This window comes from Myotis brandtii, unplaced genomic scaffold, assembly GCF_000412655.1.
Source record: "Myotis brandtii unplaced genomic scaffold, ASM41265v1 scaffold65, whole genome shotgun sequence".
Taxonomy (NCBI): Eukaryota; Metazoa; Chordata; class Mammalia; order Chiroptera; family Vespertilionidae; genus Myotis; species Myotis brandtii.
This window is the reverse complement of record NW_005370516.1, coordinates 939,482-951,062: the sequence shown is the minus strand read 5'-3', so window position 1 is coordinate 951,062 and position 11,581 is coordinate 939,482. Positions and strand designations below refer to the sequence as shown.

The following is an 11,581-nucleotide window of genomic DNA, read 5'->3' as shown; positions in this document are numbered from 1 at the left end:
CTGCTCTGTGTGTGACAGGGTAGAGCCATAACCTCTCCATCAGCCCTGCCCCGAGTGTGACAGTGGTGGCGCCCCAACCCCCCTGATGGGCCCTGCTCTGTGCGTGACAGGGGGTGGCGCCGCAACCTCCCCATCGACCCTGCCTTGAGTGTGATAGGGGGCGGTGCCCCAACCCCCCAATCGGCCCTACCCTGAGCGTGACTGAGGGTGGCATCGCAACCTCCCAATCCGCCCTGCTCTGTGCATGACAGGGCGCAGTGCCCCAACTCCCCAATCAGCCCTGCTCTGAGCCCGACCAGGGGCTGCACCTAGGGATTGGGCCTGCCCTCTGCCACCCGGGAGCAGGCCTAAGCCAGCAGGTCGTTATCTCCTGAGGGGTCCCAGACTGCAAGAGGGCACAGGCCGGGCTGAGGGACCCCCCCTCCACCTCCCCCCAGTGCATAAATTTTTGTGCACCAGGCCTCTAGTATATAAATAAAGGCCTAATATGCAAATTGTCCACTCAGGAGTTTGACCAGGAGACTTGGAGTTCAATTGCTCACTATGCGATGACATGCGGTGACCACCAGGGGGCGTCATGGAATGAAGGGAGGCCCTGGCCTGCAGCCAGAAGGCCCCATCGGCCCTGATCGCTGTCCAGGCCTAGGGACACTACCCGTGCACGAATTTTGTGCACGGGGCCTCTAGTATTTTAATAAACAAGGAATTTTATCTCAAAAATATAAAACCTAGTAACTTAGAAGTATGATATATAAAATCTTTAAACAAGGAGTTCAATTGCTCACTATGCGATGACATGCGGTGACGACCAGGGGGCGGCATGGAATGAAGGGAGGCCCTGGCCAGCAGCCGGAAGGCCCCAATCGGCCCTGATCACCGTCCAGGCCTAGGGACACTACCCGTGCATGAATTTTGTGCACGGAGCCTCTAGTATTTTAATAAACAAGGAATTTTATCGCAAAAATATAAAACTTAGTAACTTAGAAGTATGATATATAAAATCTTTAAACAAGTGCAAATCTAAAGATAGAGCTTTCAAATTTCTATTAATAAAATGACTGCCACCAAATTTAATAACTCAAAGTAGCACCAAAAAATAGCATTTCATTACTATCATTTTAAAGATCACTCATAATTCCAGTAAAGCCCATTAGGCTGAATAGAAAGTTGATAAATTCTGTTTGATAGAGTGTCATCATACTACTCACAACTTACCAAGTTCAATTAGAATACAATCAAATATACTGGATATGATACAACACTGATGCAAACAGAAGTAAATGATATAAGGTTCTAAGATAATTTCATATGAGACATTTCTATCTACACCTAAAAAATACCTAGAATAAACATATTATCTAAACAAACGAACAGGCAAAAGACAGAGCTAGAGAATTCACAAAGTGATAGCTATGACTCTAAATAAAATTGTCCAACCTGATAATTAAAGAAATGCAAAAGAAAACAGTGTTTACTAAATTAACACCCTTCAAAAAATAGTGACTCAATGTTAGCGCAAGCACAGTAAACCTGTTCCTCTCCAAATCTGTTAGTGTCACCATAAATGTTCACCATTTCCTCTTTGGAAATACATATACTATATATCCATATAGTAAAAAAACATACACATGCTTCTTCCTCAGTAGTTTACTTCCATGAATCTAGTCCAAGTAGGAGAAGAGAAACAGGAAGAATAAATAAACCCACACACAGAAAATGCCAGACCCCAAAAAAATATCTAAAGTATTGACAACAGTAAAAATATATAAGTGTCCAACATTTAGTAAATTATAGTACGTTACTTTATGGGGTATTATACAACTATTAAAATTGCAAAGAAAGAAGCATGAAGATAATTTATCAACACAGAAATATGTATGATGGTATAAAATTTTAAAAATAGGATAGGATACAAAATTGTACATAGATTACAAATTATAAGTATAAAAGCATGCATGAAAAGAGAATAAAATGATCATAGTTGTTTAATGAAGACCACAGAATTCTGCATATTCTTTTCCCTTTCCTCTCAACTTTTCTGTAATGTTGCATCATTACTTTAAATAATTTAAAAGGCATTTAAAAATAATAGTATTAACAGTAGTATATATAAGTAAATATAAGTAACATAAACAGATGATTCAAAAGGTACTTCTGGATCTCAAAATTGCTCAGGATCATTTTTCTATGAATAATTATTTTATTTTTAAGTCTAATGGTTAAGTGGGGAAGTGGTCATTAACAGAGATTTCCACTTCTCAGTGAGACAGTCTTGTTTTAAGGATCTAAGTCAGGTATGATTCAAATCAAGATAGATATCTCAGATTTTTGTCACTGAGCTAAATTCCCTTCCTAGTCCTCAAATATAAGACATACAACTTCAAAAAAAAAAAGACATATAACTTCGACAGAATTTAAAGGTAAGAAAATATACATTAAGTATATAATTAAATAATGGATATAAATGAAACACTGGAGTTAGAGTTTAAGTGGACCAAGAGAATAGTACACCAAGACAGATTAATGTGAATGACAGAGAAGGAAAACCTTTCTAACCCTTCCAAAAGTGATAAAGCTTTGGTTAGTTAGCTACAACCCAAATAACCAGAGTCCTCAATCAACTACACCTTTGACACTAAAAAATTTCCCATCTAATGAATGCACAGTAATTTGGGGGTCAAAAACTAGCCAAAGAGGGATTGAATAGGAGTAAAAGAGTTAACACAAAATACTGTGTTCCCAACAGAAATGGCTGTGAACCTGGAAGTTTCACTTCAGTCCTTCAATTTTTCATTCCTGAGAGAAAAATCAAACTGCTTACCTCTTCTTAGTTGGTTCTGTTGTGTTCTTCCCAAGGATTTCTCTAATGAAAGCAAACACATTTCATTACATATGCATGGACCAGTGCTGGCCCTAAATGTGAATAAAAGATGACTTACAACATTGATTTTCTTGGTTACCCCACTGGAACTAACCAATAGAAAGTGCTATAATGCTTGCAACATTTAAGGTACATTATAAATTATACATTTCAATGACATATGATCAACAAATATTGTCAGGTACCTTCCACAGTAATCATGACAGATTACTTAAAATAGAAGCTTTTACATCTTACTAAACGGTGTCCCAAAATTCACGCAAGATTTGAATTTTATGCCATTTGAGCCGTAAAGTGTTCCCAATGGGGAAAAAAAAAAGATAGCGTGACAGCTGACAGTTCAGGGTTATTAAAAATGGAGCGCTACACGAAAGACCAACGTGTTTTCATTGTTAAGCAATATTTTAAAAATAATGAAGGTTTGGCAGCTACAGTTCGCAATTTTCGTGCAAAATATGGTCAGAATAGTGATTTAACTTCATCAACTGTGAAGAGATTAATTAAAAAATTTAGGGAGACTGGATCAATTAGTAATCTTAAACACTCTGGCCATCCTTCAACAAGTCGTTCAACACAAAACATCGAAGCAGTTCGTGAGAGTGTTGCTGAGAGTTCAGGGACATCAATTCGGCACCGTGGTCAAGAATTGGGCATTTCGAGAAGCTCTCTACAGCGTATTCTCACGAAAGATTTGCATCTTCATTCTTACAAAGTTCAATTGACTCAAGAACTGAAGCCTACTGACCACGCACAGCGAATAGACTTCGCTGAATGGATTATGGAACAAGTGGATGCTGATTTTTCGAACAAAATCATCTTCAACAATGAGGCTCATTTTCATCTTGATGGCTTGGTTAATCGACAAAATTGTTGCATTTGGGGTTCAGAAAATCCACGAGTGATTGTTGAGAAACAAATGCATCCACAACGTTTCACTGTTTGGTGCGGATTTGGGGCTGGAGGCATCATCGGACCATTCTTCTTCGAAAATGCGGTTGCTCAGGCAATAACAGTTAATGTGCTCGCTATCGCGACATGATAATCCATTTACCCGATATGCTATTCCATACATAACCCTATACTGTATACTTTATGAATCAATAAAAAATTTACAATTTTTAATTATAAACCTGTGTTTTCTATCAAAATTACTTCTTGCGTGAATTTTGGGACACCCTTAGTAAAACACGGTACCAGGCTGTCAAAGCTGTTTTCATGCCCTGGGAAGGTCCTTCCATCATTCTCTAACACTGAGAGAAAGACTATTTGTTGCAGTTTAATCTGGCCAATGACCTGTGACTGGGTGGCACCCATTACATTCACAGAGGAGTGAATGGAGTTCTCAGCAAACACTCCTGAGGAATCAGAGGGGAAATTACATCAGCGAGGTCCCTAGCTCAGAAGGCTCTCCAGAAGCCCACTGTACCTACCTTTCCCAGATAAAGTAAATAAAATGAAATTCCACATTAAAAAGAATTACCAAGTTTTTAGTTCCATAGTATATTAATTGATATTAAAAGGGAATATATTTTTTACCGCCTTTACTGAATGGAAAACATTTAAATCTGTAGGCCTGTTTTCTTTTTCAAGGGAACAATCTAACTTACTGTATAAAATGTAATGAAACCTCCCTTCTTGAGGATGCCTGGGACTCAGATTGAGCAGGAAGTCCAGATCTCCTCGTGGAGGGCCCTCAGAGAACAAGGCCACCATGGAGTGCCATAGTCTAAAATGACCACCTAACGAAGTGAGGCCAGGATCTCACCAAAGTGGCTGAGTCCCCTTTAGGCACCAAGAAACCAGGGTCAGACATATGGCTGCAAGATCTTGCAATGGCATGAATTTGAGATGCAGATTTTTGTTTGGATGGCTTTGTAAATGTCACCTTACCCTTCTGAGCTGTACTGTTACTTGTAGAATGTTGTGTTTTGCTTTTCAAACCTCAGCTTTACCTCATAGCTTTCTGTTCCTCTTCCATCTGTTCCCTGACTTGATGCAGTTCCTTCAGTAGTTCAAGGTCGGTGCCATTCACCCAGGTGTATACCACGTCGATCGGCATGGGCAGACAGAGCCTAGGGCAGACCCACAAGTCCTCAAGCTCATATGCATTTTTCCAATATATTTGAAGAATATGTCAGGTTTAAACTTAGAGGTCATGAAAAAAATGAATGAAAAGGTAATTCCAGCTTGGCATATATCACAGAATTGCACATTTCAAACTGGAGCTGAGGGACAAATACATGCTGGAGAACTTTATGCAGTTTATGTACTTTATGTAGTTGGCATCATTTGGTCCTCTCAACCACCTTGTAAAGGGACTGCTATCACTCCACATTTAAGAGGAGGTCATAGAAGTGCACATCAAACTGATAAATTCTCAGTTTAGCGAAAATTGGTATTCAAATGCAGCTAAACATAGAAAAGTATTAGAAGCTTAAAATGACCAAAGAGTTATCAAGCAGTCCAGAATGAAGACCTAGCTCTATTGAATGCTTAGCCTTCCTGTTCCTCGCTGCCCCCAAGTCCTAGAATGTCCCTCCCCTAGAATGTAAGCTCCAACAAAGCAGGAAACTTCCGTTTTATTCCCTGAAATACCCAATAGATTAGAAGAGTGTCTGGCACATGGGAGCTGAGTACATATTTGCTGAATGAGCCAATGATTTCTATGAGACACTAGCACAGAACTTTCCAAACATGCTCAAATTTTTTCCTCATTATCCTCAAAATAAAGAGTCAGACAGGCTTTTAATTCTTTGTTTTGTTATTGTTGTTTTTGCTCTTTTAGTGTGTGTGTGGGGAGGTTGCTTTTAATTCTTGAGTATCCTTTCTAAGCCTCATCTTAGTGTTTCTGTTCGGGTTGTACCCCTGAAAAAAGCTTTCTTTCATCAACTTACCCAATCCTACCCATCTTTCAGGGTCTGCTCTAGACGTATGACACAGGAGTTCACAGTGACATATGATATATACTTTGGATGGTTCTGTGTATAGTTTAATCTTTTCCAAGTAACGGTAATGGTACTTCTTCCCTTCCCCTTTTCCTTCCCCTTCCCTTTCCTTTCTTTTCTGGCCAAGGATCAAAGCTTACTCTCCTTTTGTTTTCCTCATAGGCAGGCTCAGGTTAAGACCCACAACAGTACAAAGGGCTCACGAGCCTAACCAACCAAAACATCACGTCTTTGCTTGTGGCTACAATCATACCTTGCAGCGCAGGGTTAATTATCTCATGGAAAATAAATGTCGTTTGGTGGGTAAATCTTTCCTATTAAAAAAGGAAGAAAAATAGAAGTGACAATAGGTTTTAGCTGAAAAGAAGCAAGTGAGCCCTAGCTGGTTTGGCTCAGTAGATAGAGCGTCGACCTATCGACTGAAGGGTCCAGGGTTTGATTCCCAAGGGCACCACATGCCTGGGTTGTGGGCTCAGTCCCCGGTGGGGGGTGTGCAGGAGGCAGCCGGTCAATGATTCTCTCTCATCATTGATGTTTCGATTTCTCTCTCCCTCTCCCTTCCTCTCTGAAATCAATAAAAATATCTTTAAAAAAAAAAAAAAAGAAGCAAGTGAGATGAGGAGAGAAAAGGAGTGTCTACTCATTCAGTGAATAAGTGTTTACTGAGCACTTAGTATGTGCTAGACACTGTTCTAGATGCTGGGGATTCAGCAATAAATAAAACAAAACTCAAATCTGTGCTTTCATGGAGCTTACATTCTAGAAAGGTGAAGACGTGAAATAAATCAAATATAGTCAGATGATGGCCAGTGTTATTATGGAGAAAACAACTCAGAAAATGGGGATACAAAGTGTGCCTACATGGGAGGTCAGTGTTAAACGGGGAAATCAGAAATGGCCTCACTGGAAGATGGCATTTCAGCAAAGATTTGAAGAAAGGGAGGAAGTAAGCCATGTGGGTAACTGGGGGAAGAATGGTCCAGAGGAAGGAAATGCCCTGTGCAAATGCCCCAAGGTGGACACCTATTGGGCAGGGTCAGAGGCCAGTATGGCAGAACCAATGGGACCAAAGGGAAGAACAGGAGAGGAGTTGGGGTTAAAGAGGTACCAGGGGACGAAGGGCTTCATGGGAAAATGAGGAGTCACCTCACACTCAGGCCTGTGTGATGGCTAGACTAGCACCTACCAACCCTCCTGAGTCAAGGTTCACCGCTGCCTGCAAATTAAAATCTAAACTCCTACACACTCTGCACCCTGTTTTCTAGACACCCCAACTGCCTGGCCTCACCCAAACGGGATAAGACCTTGCAGGCTTTTGTGCCTCTGAACATGCTTCCTCCTCTGCCTGAAATATCCTTTCTTTCATGCTTCTTTCAACCACTTCCTCCTTCCCAATCGCCCTCCTCCCACTGCTCCCATGAAGAGCATGTACTGCTCCACATGCAGCTCCCACCATGCTCTGTACACTGAGGAATCCTTAGCACACTGTGTTGGACTGTTTCTCAGTGTCCATCTTCCCAGTCTAGTTGCAGTATCTCTGGGCCGAAATGTTATGCATTCTGTGCCCTGCTTCACTATTTCCTCTCCGTCCTTTATCTTCAGGCTCTCTCTTCCACCGTCATGGTGTGCAAAACGCTTCCACATGAGGGTTTTTTTCTGCATGTATCTATATCAGTGGTTCTCAAATGCTAGCAGGGAGGAACCACAATCTCCTGTAGGACTTGTAAAACAGACTGCTGGGCTCTATCCCCAGAATGTCTAATTCACTAGGTCTGGCCTGGGGCCCCAGAATTCACATTTCTAACAAGGTCCCAGATAAAGCCAATGCTGCTGGTCTGGAAGTTAATTTTGAAAACTGCTGATTTATATGTCAATTATAGTTCACATTTTTAAGTAAAAACAAAAACAAAAAACTGTCCCACTAAGATGTCAGTTCTATGTGAGTTCTGCTTATTCATCACTGCATGCTTAGGAACAGTGCTTGGTACATGAATAGGGTTTAATATATACTTGTTAACTAAATAAATATTAGTTCATTCCCTGAACATACACTGGTCTTTTCCATTTTTTTTTTAAATCCTCACATTACCCTCATGTAAATTATCTGAAGTCATCCCACTCCAACTTCTTGAGTTGCTTAGACTGAAAATTTAAAAAACTGCTTAAGTAATTTATTTTAAAAATATTTTAAAAAGAAAAAAAGAACTGTACATTCCAAAGCTTTCCTATAAAAGTACTTACCTGCTATTAAGGATTTTTAAAGTAGAATCAAGAGATATCCATACATGTTCAAATGAGGAAAACAATGTAAGTACATAATGCATTTATGTACTGGTTCTTCTGAAGCTGTATAATAAGATCAATTTAATTCTTTGGTGTTAAACTGACAAGCCTAAGGAGACCATGTGATCTGCTCTGGGTCAGTGAGTCAATTGTTTTTCTGTTAGACATGGCCGCAGTGAGTGTGAATCTTTCATTCTAACCACGAGACCACTATCTTAGTTTCCAGACGAGAAGGAAGTCTTTATCTTAGCCTGCAGACTATCAGTCACCTATGACTCAAAACAAAAGCTGTGGTGACAGTGACACAACTTTTATTTTAATCAGTTTAGCTTAAATGAAAAGTAGGTAAAAAGAAACAAAAAAACCTAGAACTTAAATAGTAGCTTAGAACCAAAAAGTTGGAAGAGATTTTATACTTAATATCTACAATTTAGAAAAGACAAAATTGAGCCCCAAACAGACATTAGGCCTCACAATTCGCAGTAAATAATTTATATATTCACTTGTTACTGACATGTAGAATGGGATTTTTTTTCCCATTCCGGGCAAACAACATAAAAAAGACTTATAGAAAAACTAGCAAAATCATGAAACTTCCTATAAACATTATGATATTCTAAAATATATTATTTAGAACATGTGATGTTATATATGAATCATTTACTTGTCATCATCAAAATTAGGCAATTTTGAAATACCCCTGCATAAAAATCAAACTATATTTTAATGCAATCAAAAAGCAGGAATACCCTTTGTAATACTTTAAGCAATAAAAAAATAAATAAATAAATAAAGCATTCATATAACAACAAAAAAAAACAAAAAAAAGAAATATTTAACACACACAAAAAAAATTTCTTCAGAAAGAGAACAAGAGTTTGATTAAAACTGCTGACCTCAATATTTGTATTTTCTAAGCTAGTTTTCCTTCTAAAGGCTGTGAAGCGCTTGGGGCAGGGATTTATACAGCTGCACCATCAGCACCCAGCACAGCAATAGGCACAGTAGATTGACTAGAAACTCAATAAATGGTTGAGTAAGAAAAAAGGCAACCCATTTTGAGCTTTCCTTAGAAAACTCAGTATTACTAAAATGAAAATTGGAGAAGCAGGAAAATTCTATTTCATTAAGAATTCATTAATGCAATGGTTCTCAAAGTGTGGTCACCAGACCAGCAGCACGGTATCATCAGTGAACACGTTAGAAATGAAAATTCCCTGAGCCCCTCTGAGACCTATGGACCCAGACACTTCTGGGCCAGGGAGAAAGCCTGTTTCTCAAGCCTTACATGAGATTCTGGTGCATAATAAAGTTTGAGAACTGCTACATTAAGGAAATGGTTCTAAAGCTTTTTAGTCTCAGACCCTTCATACTCTTAAAAATTATTAAGGCCCCCCCCAAAAGCTTTTGCTTATAGGTTATAACTATGCACACCTAACATATTTTAAGGTAAGTTTTATAATATTAATTCATTTTAAAGCAAAATAAACCACTTCACATGTTAACTATTCATATTAATTTTTTAATGAAAATAACTATTCCCCCTCTCCCCCCCAAAAAAGCCCAGGCTCAAACAGATATGAAGTTGGAAAGAGGAGTATTTTAGTACCCTTTTCAGATAATAGTGGATATTCTTCTTTGCTGCTACACCAAAAAAAGTGGTAGTTTCTTAAAAATTAGTTGCAATGTGGAATCTGAAACATATTAACTTTTATGCTTTTATATTCAAATCCATTGGCCTTTCTTTCCCTTTGTATAATGGCTCTTTCACCCATGCAAGAGTCTGTAACATCAATGTCTTAGTTATCTGTAGAATAACAGCATATTGAGTTTTGTAGATCTGCTGAGCAGTGACACACTGCCTTAATTTTCTTACATAATATTAAAAAAGGTGATTGCTTTGGATAATCACAAATCTAATCAGAGAAGCCTACAATATTGTGAAGCCGGCTAAGCTCACAGTGGTGGAATCATGTTTTCCAAAATTCTAATTTTCACTTGAAAGTTCAAGCTTTATCATTGGCAACAAATACTATTACTATTTTTCCTTCAAGAGACAGGATCGCACCCTAGCCAGTTTGGCTCAGTGGATAGAGCGTCGGCCTGCGGACTCAAGGGTCCAGGTTCGATTCCGGTCAAGGGCATGTACCTTGGTTGTGGGCACATGCCCAGTGGGGAGTGTGCAGGAGGCAGCTGATTGATGTTTCTCTCTCATCAATGTTTCTAACTCTCTATCCCTCTCCCTTCCTCTCTGTAAAAAATCAATAAAATATATTTTTTAAAAAAAAAGAGGATCGCTTGTTCATTGTCAAGAAAATCTTTGCAAATCAATAAAATATATTTTTTTTTAAAAAAAGAGAGACAGGATCGCTTGTTCATTGTCAAATAACCAAGTCTGAGTAATCATTCTTGAATTTGTCCTTTCAAGTTATAACGATGGTGTTCCATGAAACAGAAGAGCTAGTTCAGACCACAACTCAATCACCACGTGGCTTTTCCTCAAGACAATCCCATGCAGTCAGGTCTTTAGGTCTGCTTCCCCTTTCCTCACACACATTAAAGGCACACTTACTCAAAGGGCCAAGATACAATCAAACTAATAATTTTTTACTGCTTCATCATGGACATTTTCAAGTAAACTAAGTTTTTCTTGCCCCTGCAAATATGTGGTGGTGGAGAATACAATGACTCATGCTAAGGTATGGCAATGTTACCCACACTGCTTTTATACCATCAATGCTAATGTCAACACAGTAAAAAAGCAAATAGCACCTTCGTATGGTTATAAAAATAGTTTTGATTTCACATGGACACCCAGGAACTTTGAAAATTGCTGTTTTAAGAGATCCTAAGAGAAAGATCTAGAGTTTCCCTACTCCACTAGTTACTTGGCTATAAGTTACCTCCCCTACTAGACTACAAAATTCTTTACAGCAAATAGTTATATCTCAGGATCTAAAACAGAGTAAGACTCAAAGATTCCATCTTCATTAAAGGAGCAAATTCAGGGTGTCATTCATTTAAGGACCACAGCAAAGAATAAAGCTTTAGGTCAACTCAAGAAATCCCACAAGCCCTCTTCATTGAGATGGTGCGGACTATAATAGTGCATACATCTAGCCCGGCCAGTGTGACTACATGGTTGAACATCAGCCCATGCACCAAGAGGTCACTGGTTTGATTCCTGGTCAGAGTACATGCCCAGAGTGTGGGCTCAATCCCCAGGATGGGGAGTGCAGAAGGCAGCTGATCAATGTTTCTCTCTCATTGATGTTTCTATCTCTCTTCCTCTCCCTTCTTCTCTCTCTAATAATCAACAAAAATGTATTTTTTTAAAAATAGTGCATACACCTAGCTCTAGCTGATTTGGCTCAGTGGATAGAGCGTCGGCCTGTGAACTCAAGAGTCCCAGGTTCGATTCTGGTCAAGGGCATGTACCTTGGTTGCGGGCACATTCCCAGTGGGGAGTGTG

The 11,581-nt window shown here is 39.2% G+C and overlaps 1 protein-coding gene across 1 annotated transcript in view; it reads right to left on the bottom strand.

Annotated features, from left to right (window-relative positions):
- GNPTAB (N-acetylglucosamine-1-phosphate transferase, alpha and beta subunits) overlaps nt 1-11,581 on the bottom strand; it is a 53,063-nt gene that overhangs the window by 32,051 nt on the left and 9,431 nt on the right. The window contains exons 3-4 of the mRNA XM_014528723.1: nt 4,834-4,953; nt 2,822-2,863 (exon numbers count right to left, since the gene is read on the bottom strand). Of these exons, the coding sequence (XP_014384209.1) occupies nt 2,822-2,863; nt 4,834-4,953 (162 nt within the window). The remainder of the gene's footprint in view (nt 1-2,821; nt 2,864-4,833; nt 4,954-11,581) is intronic.